General features: G+C 38.4%; 1 protein-coding gene across 10 annotated transcripts in view; it reads right to left on the bottom strand.

Annotated features, from left to right (window-relative positions):
- The window catches only part of EML4 (EMAP like 4), a 157,956-nt gene that overhangs the window by 2,897 nt on the left and 134,948 nt on the right, over positions 1 to 20,111 (bottom strand). For all 10 annotated transcript variants that reach the window (XM_048057788.2, XM_013173885.3, XM_066993764.1 and 7 more), the window contains 9 exons: positions 19,876 to 20,027; positions 18,226 to 18,351; positions 17,976 to 18,107; positions 17,312 to 17,379; positions 11,206 to 11,294; positions 9,859 to 9,956; positions 5,254 to 5,341; positions 3,835 to 3,933; positions 473 to 603 (listed from right to left, as the gene is read on the bottom strand). In XM_048057788.2, the coding sequence (XP_047913745.1) occupies positions 473 to 603; positions 3,835 to 3,933; positions 5,254 to 5,341; positions 9,859 to 9,956; positions 11,206 to 11,294; positions 17,312 to 17,379; positions 17,976 to 18,107; positions 18,226 to 18,351; positions 19,876 to 20,027 (983 nt within the window). The remainder of the gene's footprint in view (positions 1 to 472; positions 604 to 3,834; positions 3,934 to 5,253; positions 5,342 to 9,858; positions 9,957 to 11,205; positions 11,295 to 17,311; positions 17,380 to 17,975; positions 18,108 to 18,225; positions 18,352 to 19,875; positions 20,028 to 20,111) is intronic.

Raw genomic sequence — 20,111 nt, 5'->3', positions numbered from 1 at the left:
AAATCTAAAACTAGTATTTTTGTTCAGCCCTTCAAAAGAGCCCCTTAGTCACACAGGAGTACCAACTTCACCCCACAACACATTTTCTCTTCTCTTCTTAAGGCTTATAACTTGGGACAGATTTAGATCTTTATGTGAAAAGTAAAGGATTTAACACTAAGGCCAGCCAAAGGAAAGTGTCAAACATCTCCTCCAGAACTTAGGGATGACTATTGTTACGTCACTTTTGTATAAATATAAATATTTTTTCACATAATACATAAATATTATATAAATATATATATATAATGTTTTCAAATAATATTATATACTATATATTAACTTAATTGGGAAAAACATGTTTTTGTCTTGAGTACTTTTCTTACAAATTTGGCTGCCAGGTTCTAAAACAACTGGATTGGCAACATGTGTCTGGCAAGGAAAACTTCCCTCAACGCAAACATGCACATAGACCAGTCTGGTCTAGACTTACCTTTGGCTTGGAACAGGGATACTGAAAGAGATGGACCTTACAAAAGTCATCAGCAACTGCTATCACTTTTCGGTTATGGGATCTGACAAGGGCATTTATGTCTGTCCCATCTGATCCCTCAGGCCAAACTCCTAAGAGAGAGCAGAGCAGATATTTAGTGATGGTAGTTTTAAAAACTATTTAAAAGAATCCTTAAACAAAAGTAAAATCTATAAAGCTGTGACAGACAAGCATAACAAAAGGTAAACAGTTGGAAAACGGAACAGGTGTTGAATTAAAATGTTGCAGTAATTTACCCGTCTAATGCTGTTTCCTCAGTCCCTGTCCTCCCAAACCCTCAGCCTTGGCCAGGATAGCCTCTTGGGCTTGCAACTTTTCCTGTTAAAAACCTCAGTCTTGCTTAAGGCTTATTTTAACTGGTAACTGTTAAATTAACACTTGGACTCATGCATAAGCATTTTAAAAGCAAGACTGACATTGAAGCACGGAACAATCCAATGTACTGTACATCATACAGAAGTATTTCATTGTTTGTTTATGTGAAATTTGGAGCAATTTTTAATATTTGCATGATTCAAAGGAGATGATTGATGATACTTTGGACAGAAACCTAGCCTGTACAACTTTCATAGATGAAAGTGCTGTCAAGTGCTTAAGTACAATTCAGTATGCCTTTAACTTAAAAAAGAGAGAGAGAGAGAGAAAGAGAGAGAGAGACTGATATGTCTAGACAAAAGAATAACAACACTGCTTGGATGAACAGCCCTGAATAATTTGGGGATGGGGGACGCTGTAGTTTTAACAAAAAATAAAAACCTCAGAGCCTCAGAGATTCCCATTACAAAACTGGTGATTCACATCTGTGAGAAAGGCTGAATAAAAGATAAACAAGGTATTATAAGATAATATATGCCAAAGATGCCAGATTCTATAGCTCAGACTAAGTTTTTTTGATTAATCACGGAGTTATGAGGAATTGTTCCCTTCAATTCCCCCTCCCCACCCCCTCCCCCTATTAAAAAAAAGTGTGTCTGATTGACTGAGAGGGATGTCCATCATGAGATATGAAAATTTCTTCTTCCCTTATAGTCGCTGGCTTTGGTAGAATAAAAAACACATGCTGTTGACTATTTTCTACAGTACAAGCTGCCAGCATAGCACTGCCTTATCTTTTTCAAACTCCTTCATTTTCTTTCATTTTCAAGTAGCTCAAAATGAATTAATTCTTCTTTCTCCTGCATTCCTCTATAAAACACTGTCATCAGACGTGAGTAATAAATTAACTTCAAATTAGTTTCCTGAAGTTTCAGCTAGCACCTTTGGCAGCTGTGCCAAAAAGCTATGCTATTTCCTCTTCTTTTTAATGTAAGATTAAAAAGACTAATATTCAAGATATTCAGCTACCCAGCAGTAAGCCTCCCAAAAGAATCTGCTCAGAGAAAAGTGTGGAAAATGTGCAGTAAACAAGGGAGTGACTTCAAGTGTTAGGGGTGCAAAATGATGATACCACTATGCCACTGCAATAATACTGACAGCTATTCTCATCCCCACCACTCTCTTCCATGCTCTTTCTTCTGCTGACAACAGTGCGATGTTGGTGCTTGCAGATATACTGCCACAGAGCTGAATCAGTAGAACACATAACCCTGAAAACCAAAACCCCATAAACATAACCTTCTCTCCTGAACATCAGTGAGCAGCCCGTGGCTTTGTTGGGTCGCTGAGCCAGCTCACCCTGGGGTCAAGGCAGACTGCACCTTCGGGCACCAAATATCTGCTAGCTTGACTTAGCTGCACTGTCAGATTTAATGGGAAAATACTTGTCTTTGTCTGGGACCAATCCATAATTTTACAATTCTGTAAAGGGTGTCAGACCACCAGACAATATAAAATTAAAGCACGATGAATCTTGGCTAGGAAGTTTAAATATATTCTGTTCTTCCCCAAAATAACATCACATTAACCTACTTCATTCCCAGCTCCATTGGCACTTTGAAGACTTTTAGTGCACTTGAGACTAATTAAACTTAATCCAGAGTTAGGTTAGAGTTCAGATTAATCCAGAAAGGAATGCAGATAGGATCTGCAGACTTATCCACTCTTTTAAAACAAAAAGTAAAAAGGGTTCTCCAAATGGTGATTATGTGAGCTGCTCATCTCCAGCCTGGCTCCAGTCACCGACAGCTTCTATCCAATAGCTATTAAAGAGAATAAGTCAATGACTCAGATGTGAAACTGAATTCCTTCTGCACTCCCACACCTTGTCTCCTTAGGTCAGGAATGAAGGATGCTTCTGGGAAAGTGCTGGGACTCAGCTGCTCCCCTTATTCTCTCTCTTGTGCCAGCAAATGTAGTGGTATAATTTCAATAGCAACAAAGCCACCTTCTACTACCTCTGAATTTCTGGTAGATATAAGTACTCTGCATAAAATGTAAAATGGTATCAGATCCCAGGCTATGCCTGAAGGAACATTTTGTATATTTGCCTTACAAAGCATTTACATTGCTTCTAGAGAAAAAGGTCACATTAACATGGAACAGAGAGCTTTGATTTTCATTTTATTGTTGCCCAAATCATCTGATATTCCACTTGGAAAAGGCATTTGTGTTACACTATTATTTCAGTTGTACCTCCACAGCAGCAAAGAAAATGCAAAACATTTGAAAAACAGCCATCCACTCTTGATGTCACAGACAGACTGAATAAAAACAAGCACATATACAACCTGGTGCACAGTTCTCAGGCTAATGGGAGCCAGTATTTTCATCAAAACAACACTAAGCTCCAGAAAGTATTCAGCTCCAGAAAGCTGCAAGAGCTACCATCAGCAAAAGCTGCTTGAACTGTTTGGCCACAGTCTCAGACTGCACTATTGAAATCAAATCTGTGAGCTTGGTAATTTTTTTTTCTTTACATGTTAAAAATGAACCACTAGGTAAAGAATCTGTTTTATCTTCAAAGCATTTTTACTCTTTAGAAGCAGTGTGTATTACTCATTCAACTATCAAAGTGCTGTCATGATTTTAAGTCACAACCTTTAACTTATACTTGCATTGTCTTGTTTCTGTCCCAAATCAACATACACAAAGATCAATGTACCTGTACCATATGAGCACTTTAAAATACCAGCTTTTTAGTTCAAAGTCCCCCAAACTGGTAGCCTAAAATGATAGCAGAAAAATCAAATCTACACTTCAAGATTAAATATAAATCAATTATACACTGTCTGTAGAGCATCCACTGCTCTGTATCACAGATAAGTATTGTGGTCATCTCTTTGGTCTGTCCCCTCCATGCCAGAAAGAAATCACAAAAGCACAATGTGAATGAATAGCTTAAAAGAAGGTTAAATGGTGCTTACCAAACACTTGAAAGCCTAGCACACAAGTGTATGTTGTCCAATCTATATCCTTACAGTCAGAACGATTCCTGATTAGCTTGCAGCCACTTGGAATGTCCCCTGTAAAAAAGTGAATGATGAGTTATGGCACGTCACTTTAGATTTATAAACGTGGTCTTTGAAGATGCTAAAACTAATGGAGGTAGTAGCAAAAGGGATCATAAAACCAACCTGGAATTGCAATGTAGAGGCAAAGACACACCATTATCATTATCCCAGACATCTGAAGCTTTGCTCAGTATCTAAAAGCCACATTTACTTCTCATTTCCCTTTTCAGATCAGTGTACCTCAGAAACATTTCCCTGCAGTTTGGGTTCCCTACTGTACAAAATGCCTTAATAAATTCTATAATAGCAGAATGTCTATGCTCAGTATAGCTCCACGGATGTGCTAAAATTCAGTCAAGCATTCAGGAAACTCTGCTTTTAAAACAGTTAGAAACTGCTGCCAGAGGAGTCTTGGACAGCTTTTCAACTTTAACTAGGAAAGGAAAGATTGTTTCCCAAAAGAAAGTCTATCTTTCAACAAACTAGCCCAATACTAATGGGTCACAGCTCTTCACTTGCCTGTACAGGTGGTTATGATCACCAACACTTTCTTTTGGTACATTCAGATACTGCCACTATCCAGATTTGAAACTGAAGCAGTGACAGGCAGAAAGAACATGTTAAGGAGCAAGACATTTAAACTGCTGGCTCTTCTTGCCTGTTACAGGAAAAGAACTACAATCCTTTTGTTCTAGTTAAAACCATATAAAGAATATAAAAAATAGTTTAAAACTAGACTGATATGCACTATGTAAGTTGAACTTGTGATGTAACTACTATATATTAAATTCACCTTTTCATATATTAAAAAGACAAACATGAAAACACTATTACCACTAACTCACTGAACTAGTATTATTGCTTCGCTCAGTTTTCAACATCACCAGCCAAAATCAAGTTTAAAAAAAAACAAAACACACACACAAAAGGAAAACACACACACACAAGAAAACAATAACAGAACAGAACAGTGGCACAGACCTGCTGATTTTATTCCCCCCAAATAACTGGTACTGTTGACACTAATTAGACAACTGTATATATTATTTTCAACCTACGGAGCCTTGGGCCAACATCAAAACGTAGTGCCACTTGCTCTGTAAATTCTAAGCTGTTAACCTGATTTATGACCTTGTAAAGAAGTAAGCTATATTTGGCATTGCCATTAGGTAATACACAGCTCTGAATAACATCAAGATATCAGGTTACAAAAGTTCAAATTAGTTCCTTTGTCAGGGAGAATTTTGCACAGTCTTGATCAAACACCTTCTTTTAAATATTGTGATAACTAATACATATTTCTGTTTCCAGTACATTTGATGTCATACTTACAGTATAGTATTTCATAGTCTCCTGAGTTTGACATTATATACTTGTTGTCTGGGGACCAATCAAGGTGTGTAATATAGCTGGAATGTCCCTAAAGAAGAATGCAGTAACATCAATGTGAAACATACTTTAAATAAAACAGCAACAGCAGTTGCATCCACAGATGGGATGGTTAACAGGAAAAAAAACACTTTCCCAGCCACCCCCCGGTCTGCCACAATTCACTCGCACTCCTTTAAAGGCTGCTTACTACCGAGTGCCATGCTTGCTAACAGCTAAACAAACGCAGGCTGGGCACCCTGCCTCTCTCATGGCACGGCAGATTCCTCACTTGTAAACACTGTCGTCCCTCTTGGGCCACAGTATGATTTACTCTGAGAAGGTACACTGTTAAAATACTGATGACCTCACGTTTGTATTTGCATTAAGAAAGTATACGCTGCAGCTCATAGAGAAAGGCAAGTAAACTTGCAAAGAATCGTTTTTTGATTCCCACCAGAAAAGTGATGCATGGGACTACATTTTATTCCTCTATAAATTCAAAACAATTTCAAATAAATGCATCCACACTCCGGTCATTTCTTTGCTTATCCCAAAAACTTAGGATACATTGATTAATAACCACCATGCAAAACTGCAAGACCAAGGTCCAGTGTTACAAGAACACCTTTATAAGCTTTTTGAGAGCTTCTGTGTCTTACACTGCATGCATGTTAATGCCAGTTTCAAGAGGAGTCCTAGATATAGGCACAGGGTCACCTATATAATAATCAAAACACATTGGCCTGATTGCATAGTTATCACCACCAATACCACATGGAGTGCTAAATACCCATCTTTGTTTCTGCAGAAGCTAAATGCATCTGGATAGCATGCATTTCCTGTGCATTAGTTCTTTTGCTGGTAGTAGCAATAGTAATAATAAAGACATGGGAGCCTCCAGAGAAGCTGCATGTTTCTAAAGGCTAGGAATGAGTTAGTTATTTATAGAGGGACGGATAAGAAATGATGAAATTGGACATCCATTTCATTCTTCTTCCATCCTTCCATTTCTTTTTACTGCTCCTCTCCTCCAGGCAAGACCATTTATTTTCCCTTTCCCTGCCAATCTGCTGGGCAACAACATGCCATCTCCATGACTGACAGCTGCCAATTCACCTCCCTTCCTCTCTCGGTGGGTGTTAGGAAGACACTGTCCCTCCACTCCCCCCAAGGCTACTGGCCTTGCCTGCCCCTGCCGTGATGGGCATCACACAGGACACAGGCTGGTCCAGCTGCCTTGTCAGCCTCTTCTACAGCAAAGTGCAGGAGATGCTGACTGCTCCCAGAGTTAGACATGGAAATACATCCGACCCTGTCTCCCTGTCACCAGGTCCTCTGTGAGATACTCCAAAAATATTTAGGAGAAAAGCTAGCCTTTAAGATTTACTTACTTATGAACCAGTCTGCCTCAAGCAGAGGAACTGTGTATTGACATAAGTGCTTTGCAGTCATAGGTAGGATATATGATATCAACAGGCAAACTTGGTATTTTGAAAATAAATAAATAAATGAACTATTGGCTAGGATTCTTCCCCCCCTCCCTATTTTCCAGGCTTTCAAATTTGCAAGCTAACTCCAACATGGAAAAGAATTGGTCAGTCATTTACTAAATCCTGCCAGACATTTGGCAGCTGTTAAAATTCCTAGGGGTGGTGGGGGAGCGAACAAAGCAATTGGCCGGGGGGCTCCATGCTGGAAAATCCCTTCCAGCAAGCAATCGCTGAATGATGATTGGGAACACAACATTGTCCCTGTTATTAAGAAGGACAATCCCATTTTCTATGAAAATGCTTCTTCAGTAGCCACCGCTGATAAAACAATGTTTTACTCTTTCCTTTTCTGCACCTTTATGTACAATGAACATAATTACATTATCACTGGTGAGTAAAAGTATTTGCTCACATGGAAACCCTCTCCTCCATTGGTAATGTTTATCTGTTTCAGACTCAAGTGGTACAAGGGTCAAAATGGCCACAGCCTATGGGATGGGCACACAACTTATTCAGGTTAAGCCTCGTGTATCAGATATTTGCAGCCCATGTGGTTTTCACCCCCCAGCCCTCTTGGTAAATGCTGAGCACTTGCTTTTCCTTTGCTACCATATCTCTGATGTAAAGCAAACAGAAACAGTGCTGGCTACCCTTGAACTGCTGACACGTAGGAAGTTCATAACCTAGCCCATACCTTCACATTGCTGTCTGCATAGCTGGAGCCCTCGAAAAACAGCTGCACAAGCCAAAGTGGTTGTTACAGCTAATCTGAAATTCCTTCTGATCACAACCACCACCACCCCTCGCTGCAGAGACACGCTCACGGGTCAGGGCCTTGCCTCTCCAGGAGCCCCAGGAAGCCTCACCGTGACTGAAAGGGGATTTAAACGTAACAACGGGAATATAGCCCTTATACACAAGCCGATGTTGGTTCAGTAGATAAAATCCTTCTGAAAGTATTTAAACAATGTTTTCAGCTTGGAAGAAACAACCAGAAGTTGACTAGCAGGAGGACTGAGTCATACTACTTGGAGGTCACTCGCGAGGCTACTGGATGACAGAGCAACGCCAAGATGGTGCGGCGCCAGCGCCCAGGCCCGGGCCAGGAGAGCTCCAGGTCCCAAGCACGCCTAGGTGCCTCCCTGCTTCACATCAAGCCAGTTTCGGCCGTCAGTGTGCCGGCGGGCAGCAGAGGGTGGGTGAAACCCGATCAGCAGCCTCGCCGCACAGTCGGTTGGTCTGTGCAGGCTGCAAGGGCCAGAGGAGCTCAGCCCTGACAGAAAGCAGTCTGCTAATTTTGGCTTCTACACGCTGTCATTCAGAATGAAAAAAAAAAAAGGTTAACAGAAATCTGCTTTGAAGCGTTAACCCTTCTGTCTGAGTATATAAATGCATGTTTCTCCCATCCCAATTTTTACAACCCCCCTCCACTGCCAACGCAGAGGAGACAGACAGACATGTAGATGCTTGCTAAGAGGCTGCATACTGGAGAATGAGAAAGAAAAGGATAAGGAAGAAGAGGAATACTTTTCAGAGGGGTATAATTCAGCACAGCTTCACGATCCTCTGTGCACTGAAAACTGGCTGTTGATCAATATTCCCAGCTATTAGCTGGTTTAGAATTATGAGGCCACTTATTATTCACACATTTACTGTTTTAATAAAGTGCTATTATCTGCAAACTAATTGTTCTCTGAAACACTGTCCTGCAACACAGGGGCAAGGGATCCAAGCATCAGTTTACAATATTATAATATGCTCTCTCTTGAATGCAATATATAGGATATACAGAAATACATGACCTCATACTTCTTCAAAGAATTCAGGGATCCTGAAGTGCATAGCAAGCTAGATATTACATATTTTAAGATTAGAGTGATTTTATCTTTCGTGGTTGAAAAATAAGTTATGGAGTGAAATGCTGTGCTGGGATGTAGCCAGCTGTCACCATCCTGGCTTGCCCCATACCACAACTCTGCCATCAAGGAGTCCCCAGCATGCCCACTGCTCAAGTAGCATTGGATAGTGTGGGGTATCCTCAGCCAAGTGCCCTGAAAATGAGAAATCTCTCAAAGATACCACACATGGCACTACAGGACCTCCTAATGCCTGTTCACTTCCTCCCTGACAAGTTCCGGTGCAAATCTTGTATCAAAGATTCAGAAGAAAAAATCTATTACAAATCACAAATGAGGTTTATGGTCCCCTCACCTCCACTTTCAAATTAACCAAGTTCTCCTATTTTTAAAACTAAAGGAATGCAATTGATTATAAACACATGAAAACTGTTTTCAGCAGGAGATGCATTCTTAAAAATACCACACTTGATATGTGAACCTATTCTTGTAATATCATTTACAAATCCCTCTGAGGTTCAGATGTTCATCATGTTCACGTTCCCTCTAACCTAGAGAGATAGCTGGACTTAAGGCCAGGGTGTTAGACAACTAAAAACAAAATGAAAAATGTATGTCCTTTTTGAACAGATCATTTTAGCAAAGAGACAACATCATGTAAATGTGAGCTCTAAAATTAACTCCACTATTTGCAAAACACACTTATTTACCCCAGACCAGAAATTTATTGGTATTATTTCAAATGCTGTAATAAAAATTGCAACTGAAAACAGTACATATTTGCAACCTCCAAAATTGTATATTCTAATGAAATTCCATCATCTAATGCTATGTTGGTCCAAAAAGTACTTTATCAGTAGTGCAAAAATATCTGCAAACAAGTGTAATATTTTCCCAGAAAGATTTTCAGCATCCAGATACAAGACACTTCTGCATCTTACTGTTAATTTTCCATTTCAGAGAACAGTTAATAGTCTGAGAAATTATTCATATGTAATGCAAAAGTGTTCACCTGGCAACCAACAGTCACAGTACACATTAGGTTGCAGTTTAAAATCAACCAAATGCTGAAAAAGACATAAAAGGTATAACCAAAACTAAAAATGGCAAAATATCAACCTAACAAGATACATTTTCTTTTTGTTACACTGCTTAACATCTTAGTGTATGCATAACATCAAAATGCAATAACTGCTGATTATATTTGCTCCAAAACTTACAGTGCATTTTCCGTATCTGCTATATTTTCTTCCATTTTCTGTTACTATGTAGAGGTAAATAAAATTGTCATGGGATCCAACTGCAAGTAAGGTGCCATCTATAACAGAAGATCAGAATATTTGATATAAATTAACAGAATGTTTATTTTCCAAATTTTAATGATTTCAGATTTATCACTAAACCAATATCCTCATTTAAGCTATTGCTTACATATTGTATTTAATGACACGTAACTGTTTACATTATATTGGTTTTCAGTCAGTATCTGTCTACTTTGTGGCTAAGTTTTTTGGGCAAGTTCTTTCACCTCTGCTCTTTTTAAGTAAATGCCCAATGGACATGGTAAAAATCCTCAGACTGCACTGGATTTCTGGAAATTGTTGATAGCGAGCAGGCTTGCGTTTTCTGTATTACAAAAAACTCAGAACAGTATTTATTCTGGAGCTACAGGATTTTGGGGGGCATGGTAGAGGGCAGATTGCATATAAATCTGCACTAAATAAGCTGTAAAGAATATGTGGATCATTCAAATATTATAAGCGGTTTTCTAAACTGTATTATCTCAGTTTAAAACAAAAAAAAATACATGGTTGAGAGTTGCCTTGAGTCACCATAGTGTCAATGAACAACAGTGCTTTGAAATAAATTGCTGTGTTTAGCAGATGTGGCAGCAGCAGAGGAGCATTTTACTCACTGACACTGCACGTTATCCAAAAGCAAACAAGAAACAGATTTACGAGATTCTTCTTCTATCCAGTTTTAACAGAGAGGATTCAGCCTCTGCGGATCTGTCATGTCACCTCTGAAGAGGAGACCCAGTACTGACTGGGTGTCCATGTAATCCCATAGCAAGTACTTAAACAGCTCTGAGTTTCAGACAGACCTACACTTATTTTTATGGTCTTGTATTAATAAACTTGAAAACTTAACTACAAAGTTTATTAATATATTACTGAAATTCTAAGCTATTTACAGACTATCTGGGTAGACAGGTTATTAACAGCTTTTCCTTTTCTGTTAACCTGCCAACTATTTTAATTGAGAACTTTTAATTTTTCTGGGAGCAAAGCTAATGTATTATGACAGCACAGATCAACATGAAGGAAAGGCTAAGAGAGGAAACTACAAGAACTCCAAGATTTTGCATACAAAAACCAAATCTGCTGTCAAGCATTCAGGTATTATTATTGTTATTATTGAGGTATTAAGTATCTGATAAATCAGTCTTTCCAAAGCTCTGTCTTTTCTAGTGACTGGGGAATAGTTTAACACAGCTTAACAGAACAGACATCTCATTCATCAGAAACTAAAACATGCAATTATTCTGAATGTACGAGTCTGCCCACCTACTGAGTAGCGCATCACTGAGAGCTGCTCATTGCCATCAGTGTGTATTGAAACCAGATCCCTCGTTTCTGCATCCAAAACAAACCACCTGGAGAGAGGAGAATTCCAGTGAGTATCACTTCCATGAGGAAAAAAAAAAAAAAAAAAAGAGAGAAAGCAAAAGAGCAATAATCACTGATTTGCTTCATCTTCTCATGCCAGCCCTTAAGGGCAGCACAGTGAACATCTGTTTTTAATAGAATGCTTTTCTGGTTTTCAACACAATACAAGTTGCAGTTAAAAATATATAAAAGATTTTAAATGCAGCAGATTTTTTTGTCTCCCTTGAACATTGTAGTAATAACCAAAATATCTCCTGGATGATAAATGTGTCACCAGATAACTAGCATGACAGCATCTTCTTATCTTGAAGCCCTAAAGCTACAGCTGAATTTTGAATCTACTACTTCTTCCCCATTTTGAAGAATAGCTTTGATTTAAAAAACTTATATTTTGACTTTTATAAAGCAAAGTTAAAAAAACAAAAATACACAGTAGGAAGGGATGGAAAACATTTCCATACTCATTCAAAACACAGAACCTATGCTAACTGGTATTATTTATTATTTAGCAGTAACTTTTATCCTGCAGTATTAGTTGTGAGGCACAGGTGAAAAACTCATAGATGCTCACAAAAGCCTAGTGGTCTGTACACTGAAATGGCCACTGACAGCAAACTGGGCAAGATCAGCAGAATCAGAGCTTTTTGCAAACTAACTCCTAAAAATACAGCAAATATTACCAAGACAAAGGCAATGAAATTTAATTTAAAAAAAAAGGGGAGGGGGGTGTATATATAAAGCTGCTGGGACCAGGCCACTGTCCTGCTGTGTATGACATACACTGTGACATGTATGTCACAAAAGCCTAAGATGTCAACATGGCTAAATACATTACAGCTGTCTCCAGAGTTTAATTTCTGTGCTTCAGACTTTGTATCTCAGTACTGCTGAAGTACATGATGGCCAGGTTTCTGTACCCAGCAGCAAACAGCAAGCTCAGATTGTGGATATGAGTCAGCCAATTCCACCCACCATCTAACACAGCTACCTAATAGTAAACTCAAGGGAACAAACATATTGCAAAAGCTAGGACTATCTAATACAGCAGAAATGTATATAGCTAAAATAACCCCCCAGGAGCAGCAGCACACATTGGTGTTTTCTATGGATGGAGATGAGGTTCCAGGTCGTGCTGACCCAGTGTCTGGCAGCCTGGTATATGAAAGTGACCTGGTCCCTATGGCTTAAACCCAGCTTGTGGTTAGAGAAACATATGAAAGAAATAAAATAAATAACATACACACTAAAAAACAGCCCCACCTGGCACTCACTGTTGAGCAATCTACATGCAAGACAGATGGAGCAAGTGGAAAACAGCTCATATGTTCTCAATGGACAGCAGCAGAAACCACACTCAGTGTTTCTCTGCTGTACTCCAAAATGCAGACTTTTGATTTCTTCCAATCTATACACTAAAGCTTTGCAGGTTAGCTGAATGCATTAGAAGTTGCAAGTTGCCATTCAGTTTAAACTCTGCCTCTTTGTCCCTGCCAAGCGTTTCAGTAAAACGTTATTTCTCTTATACCCATCTGATAACCATGTGGATATTGAAAAACAAAAATCAACACAAAAACGGTTTGGCATGGAGAAAGAGAGAGAAGCGTACCTATGCCATATAGGTTGCTGCCACTGGGACAAAATTAATCACTCCACGAGAGCAAAACTGCTCTGGAGTTACATCTTGATGGGACAACAGAACTGTGAAGAATTCACATGAAGGCATCACTGAACTGTCGGCATCTGTTTCTCAAGTAACGCTAGAAGCTGGCCCACAGCCACTGCACTGCTGCCCCATTGTAACTTTTTTTTCCGGCACCCAAAACAGCATGGAGACTCCTTACTGCTTCAGCCCAGGTGGGCAACACACCTTTTGTGCATAGACAGCAGAGCGGGAGGTAGAAGACCTTTTGCTCTACCAGAAAGCTTTGGCACTGTATGGTAAATCTGCCTATCTGGCAAGACTCAAGAGCATGATGCCTGTTTATTTCTTTTGAGCATTGTAATTGTGGTGCCTGGTGATAAAAACTAATTATGAACAAGGCAATAACCAAAAGCTGCCTTCTTCCACAAAGTGAACGGGTACCTCTTCTTCCCATGCCACACTGTCCAATGAGGAGAGTGATGATGCTGCACCAGGGACATGCCTGTCAATGCTGGCTCTAAGCCTGGCTCTTTAGGTTCTTGAGGTTGCTACCTGAGCCAGGTAATCCTCCAGTGAACATGTTTCTTATGCAAAATGAAATTCCAAAGCTTGGAAAAGCATGCAAAAAAAAACACTGTACTGAAAGCACAGAGGTGGTATCAAACACAGAGTTTCTGAGGGTCTTAAGAGAGCACGCAGAATTCCATTGGGCGATAAAAGAAAGTATTTCATCACACTGGTCCTCCTCCAAAGTTTATTCTGAACAAAAGATACTAAGAACAGTCTTAGCTGACCGTGGAAACAGTCAGTGCACCGTGACGATTTTGATATTAATTTAGGAAAGGAAGTGCTGGTCACATCTAGTTCAGCTGTTTCTTGGTTCCTCCACCATCTAGAATCAGACATGCTCCCTTCAATCACCCAAACTCTCCCAAAGCCGTGGCAAATTTTGTAATTGCCAGCAAGAAAGCCCATCTCAATGAAAGCTGTCTCCAGTCTAGCAGCTACAGCCGTTCACTGGCATACTGCACACATGCCCTTATCTCCCGCAGTTGCAGTCCACCTTCAGAGTGTGTTTTGGGGGAGGATCTTCTTCCCAGCATGAAAGGTATGCCAAATGCAAACAGCAGCCAACCCTGGAAATGCCACACCTGGCTGGGATCTGCAAAGCTTGGCAGATCTCTCCTAACTCTCGATCTGCAGACTGGACAAAATAAACAGTTGAATACTGCTGTAAAAATAGCAGCTCTTTTACTTTTCCTGATTTGTACTGATTTTCTCACCATTGTTACTGAAAATGACATACTTGACTTGTGAGTTAAAATAAACAAAACTGAACTTTCACCTTTTTCATCTGTTTCTTGTCTTCCTATTCTTTTTTAAAATAACCTATCTGAAAAATAAACTATTTATTTAGAAACAAAAATCCTGTAAACAACTCTTTTGGAAAGCAAATTCTGACCCATTACACAGACATTTATTACTGATAATTTACATCTGTGAATACAGAATTTTTCTGATGAAATCACCAGGGAAACAGTACTCCAAAATAGTGATATGTTTTTTCACTAGGACTTGAAATTTCAACAACTTTTAGGTAATAATGAATGTTGAACCTGTAAGGTATAAAAGCAGAGTGCTGGATGTACAAATGAACAAACCAACCCATCTGTTGGTCGGACTGTTCCCTGGCATGTTTGGGATTCGTCTTACTGCCACAGATGCTGAACTGGTTTAAATCTGAGTAACTCTACTGACTTATTTACCTCCTTGGAGCTCTGGCTTATACTAGTATTGTTCCCCACCCTTCAGTTTTTTTAATAATTTTAGTATTTTTGCAAGAATCTTTCTAGCCTTTTCTTTCTGCTGTGCTTTTGAGCAGTTATATCAGTAGCACTCAAAATATTCTACATTAGTCACAGGAAGATCTACTTCCCATCAAATAATACCACTGACAGCATGGCAAAATTATCTGTATAATGCCTTGAAAAACTCATTTTTCTGGAGGGATTTTCAATTGCCAGCCTATTTTGCTTTTTCAGATCTGCTCTTCCAGCAAACAGCAGGTTCCACAAAAAATATCAGTTCTGTCCAACCAGGCTTAGTCACTGACAAACGATGACCAGACATGCAGCAGGTATTTAAAGAAGCGGGAACAAAACCCGCAGCAGATCATTTGCAGACAGCCCAAAAAAAGCAAAATGATACTGAAATACTCTTCATGGGAAGCAGTATGTGAAAACCAATCCAGAAACATGACGTGTCAGCCTGATAAAAACACACTGCCATGAAACTGCAGACAAGAATGGGAAGAGGTAGAAAATTCAGTTTTCTTCCGATGTCACAATTTTAGTCATCAAACACAACCTTGTCAGTGCTCCCATTCCTTATCCCTGCCTCACTGACCTCTGTGCATGAAGCAAAGCAGCACTAGAGACGCAATGACACACACAGCCAAGGTTTGAGTTTATTGAATCCTAAACAAATTAGACTCATTTAACATTTGCTTTATGTGCTTGGGGCTATAAATCAAGTAAGTTATTAAATGACTTGTTAAAGGCCTGATTCTTTTCTCTCCTGAGGTAATCAAAATTTATCACGCAACCTCATTCCTCTGGGAAATGCCTCCCTTAGACTGGGCTATTTGGCGCAGAAAGCACTAGCCTTCGGTTAGTCAGTAAATCTAAAACTGTTCTGTTTATCTAGATTCACAACTCGATCTATTTCTCATCCACTTGTGCACTTACCAGACCCCACTTCAATTCAGTTTATGTCTCAAACCTATAATTGAATCATGCAATTTCAGAACACAATAAAACAGAACAGTAAAAACGTAACTGCTTAGAACTAAGAACTTGGTAAAAAAGCCACCACCACCACCACCAAAAATAACACACACAAAAAAAACAGAGCCATCAACATAAACTTATCCAATACAGTGTAAGTGGGTTGCCTCGAGTAATTTTTCTTTTTAAAAGAAGAATTTAAATTGAAAACTGCTGAATTGAAAAAGTAATGTTAAACCCTCTGAGAGGAAAAAAAAAAAAACTCTGTCAAAAGCAAACACCAGACTGCATGCTCTGACCACTCAATATGCCTTGATTGTGCTTTGATGTAATTTCAAAAATGCCTAGTAGCTACCAAGAAATGTGGCTTGACCTTTTTTTTTTTTCCTGTCTCGAGTTCTATTATGCCAGTATCTGCTGCTCTGTTTAATGAAAGTAGAAAACACTTACTCAGTTTAATGCTCTAATTAGAAAGAGATGAAAATATTGAAAGGCACAATGTGGAAATCAAATGTACAAGAGCTCAGCAAGATTCTTCTTGGGAGGGTACACTAAGTTCTAACCTGATTTTATATGTAATCTAACCTGATTTTATATGTAATGTATTTAGTGCAGACTGCATCATCATCTTGGATAAAGAAACACCTTGAAAAATATTTAACATTTAGGTTTTTCCAGGAAAGCTAAAGGGTATTGCACATGCTTAGCAGTTTTTAAAACCAAACCTTAAATGGTTTTTAGGCATGTTGTTATGTATATAAAAAAAAGAATTCTAGGGGGCAGATTTAACACAAAAAGAAAATTTTCTTACGTGTACTACATGTTATTTTACTAATATATGAATAAGAAATAGAATAAAAATTTCCTAGCTGCTCCTCCAACCTTCCTAATGCTATGTATATAATTTTTTTTCATTTATTTCCTTTTAGTTAATACTTGCTAAGAATCCATCACATGGAACTCCTTTCATGGCAGACGATACCAAGCCAGAGAGAGTTTGGAAATGAATTGAGACAAATTTTTTTCTACCACTAGAAGAAGCCTGAGTTAAAGGACTTGGCTTGTGCTTTGATAGCTTTGAAATAAGCAATGATTTTAGGATGAATATGAACTGCTGTAATCAAGTACTATTGAGCTATGTGACATATTAACCTCTCTCTTACACAAAAGCAGAATACTACAGCCTGTTCATTTGCCTATGTCAATTTAACAGGTTGCATATGTGTTTGATTTGGAAGGGAGAAAGATCTGTACTGTACCTGTCTTAAAAACTGATGTTATACACACACACGATAAAATATATGATACCTGGTAAAGTCAGAAAGGAGTGCTCGTGAAACCCTCCCAGCACACACACACACAAAAAAAAAAAAAGAAAAACATCAGCTGTCCCCATCTCATCCCTATAAGAAAGATCTGTCCCTCTCCCCCAACTTTTCATGTTTGTTAACTTTATGCAAAAGAATAAAAACCAAAAGATATATACATGCCAATATACAAGAATCATAGTATCAAAACTTCTCCTTTAAACTTTTGATCATCACAACTCAGCTGATGCGCTGCTACCTTCCCTTACCTTCCCGAGTGCGTTCCTATTGCAACCACCGCTCCGCTGGGATGGAAGTCAGCGCAGTGCCCCGGTTCCTAAATAAGGAGGCATGCACATGTTATTTTCCTGTCCACTTTACACACCAAAGCTACCCTAAAAGCCTAACATGAATTGACAAAAGAAAATCTACTTAGCTAGCACACTTACAATCCACAGATTTTTTTTTTTAACATATCACTGATGTACTACACGATCTTCTCCTAAGTAAAAAGCTGAAATTCTGTGTAAAAATATGCTTTTCCTTGTACAACAGGACAGAATTAGTCAAAATAAGATAGAAACAATGACAATAAGGAAGGACTTCTGAAGCCATATCTTTCACATCTGCATGATGACCTCTGCAGACAGATTGAATAATTGGGAAAAAAAGCTAAACTGTAACAAGTACAAATGACTTGGAGTTTTATCCTGACTTGGATTGCTAGAATGGCATTGGACAACGATAATCAGATAATAGTATATACAACATCTGAAGAGCCGTGTTAAGCTTATCAAAGCTTCTGAATGGCTTTTAAATGCCATAGTTTCAGGATTTTTGCTTCTCTCAATGACACAGGGCAAGGGCGCTTCAGATAATTAATGCTTTTTCCTATTTTCCAGCTTTATATTTAATGTTAAAGGGTTGACATACATCTAGCAGCCTGGTCCATTCCAGTGTGTGGTCCACAGAGTTCCACATACAAACTTGCCTATCTTGAGCACATGTTAAAAATAAGTCCTTGAAAGGATGCGATGCCAGTCCCCAGAGTTCATCTGTATGACCCTGTAAAGAACACGTATGTGATTTAATAATAAATAACATAAAGAGTCTCAAATTAGCACACCATCAGGGAAGCTCTAACAATTTTGAGTAATCATTCAAAAAAAATCAGTGTACTCACCTGTACCTCTACTAGGAAACCATCATTAAATGTTCCCCGCAAAACAAAGTTTCGTGAAGTACCCACTAAAAATTGATCTGCTTTTCCTTCTGCTACTGCTCTGATTGTTCCATATTGATCAGGAACCTAGGAAGAGAAACGTTTATAAAGCCACATCATGTATCTTAATAGGCACTTATTCTGAAGTCTATAAATAGCACACAATAACAGTACCAGAACTGCACTTCTCACAGCACAAAGGAATAATCTAATCACACATACAATAGATCAGGACTTGACCCAAAACTTACCTCATTTATTTGTTCAGTACAGGCATATACAACATGACCTCTCTCCAAAACAATCAGAATTATGCCATTTTAATAGGTATTAGTAGGAAAAAAAATACAAAACGAGTTCCACGGATTTTTAAACAAAACACACCAAATAAATGTACTCCACATTCTTACAACTCATCATATAAGGATAGGAATAATATATATTTAGTTCCTGTTTACTTTTCAAAACACATTGCGAAAATTAAGAAGGATCTTGTAGCCCACAGTAAATGCTTCCTGATTTTCTTAATGCTTCCTGATTAACCTTAAGTAAATGTTCATATGCCTTATGTCAGCAATGACTCCAAGTTTTATTGAGTTTGCCTATTGCATGCTTGAATTCTAATACAGTGCTCTACTTTACAGCATACATGTTTGTTTTTCTAAATGATTTTCCTTTAGAAAACACACTAACTTTAATATTAGCCACATAGGATAGGAAAATCTTTATAATTGTTCACAAAGCTATATACCAGGGCTCTGGTAATATTTCTCAACATAAAAAATTAGGTTTAACGTAACATATTAAAAAAAAGAAAACAGAGACACTGATGTGAATAGTGTGTTACTAAAGCCTAAGAGCTGTACAGGGTAACTCAACATGGACTTACTCTCAGCCAGGCTTTGTAAAGGTCAATGCTGGACTCAAGATAGCAACAAACTCTTTTACTTATGTGCTAAGTTTGATCTAAATGTTTCTAGAAATGGACACAAGTGGAGTAAACTACTACTAGAAAAACTCTTTCAGAACACACTATTTCAAAAGGTTATCTTATTGTGAGGACGAAATAAGTATTTTCAATTCCAAAATATATATTTTTTTCCAGTTCATCCCCATCACTGTCATACTGCCAAATCAGAGACATACATCTTTACTAAATACCTGTTTTTAAGATAAAGTCAAGAGAAGTTCCTCAACCTAACTATTTTTTGCAGAATAGCCATATATATCCTACTGGTATTTCTATATAATGTCAAAAATTCTATATGAAAATAAAATCTTGGTAACATCGCCTCTGTCCAGACAGACAAACTTAAGAAAAACATGAACAAATTAATGACAATCCTCAAAAAATGGGTGAATAAAAGAAACTAAGGAAGGAGAAAAGAAAAACCCCATATGGGTTTATTTCAAGGCTGAAAATTGATACACTTATTATAAAACACCCTCATCCACTTAAAAGACAGAAACTAAAAGACAGAAACCAGAAGATACTCTGTCATCCTAAATACTGATACTCCAAGGAGTGGGGAGGGCTCAGGCTCAATTGATTGAGCCCAGGCTCAATCATACCTTGAAAATGCAATTTCTTTGTCATTCTTGCCTTCTTACCTCAATTTCCCTTTCGGGATTCAAATCATGATCCCACAGGATGATCTTTCGGTCTTTCCCACCTCCCGTTAGCAGCATTCCATTCCTCATCTGACAGAGGGTAAATACACTGCCATCATGAGCTTTGATTTGTCTGCTTATCTGATATACTCCTATATGCATGAAGAAAAAGTAATACAGAACACTACTTGCTTTTTCACCCGAGGTTTACAAGAAACTGTGCATTTTGGCATAAG

This window comes from Anser cygnoides, chromosome 3, assembly GCF_040182565.1.
Source record: "Anser cygnoides isolate HZ-2024a breed goose chromosome 3, Taihu_goose_T2T_genome, whole genome shotgun sequence".
In the NCBI taxonomy this organism is placed as follows: Eukaryota; Metazoa; Chordata; class Aves; order Anseriformes; family Anatidae; genus Anser; species Anser cygnoides.
Note: the sequence above shows the minus strand (reverse complement) of the source record. Positions and strands in the feature narration are given on the sequence as shown.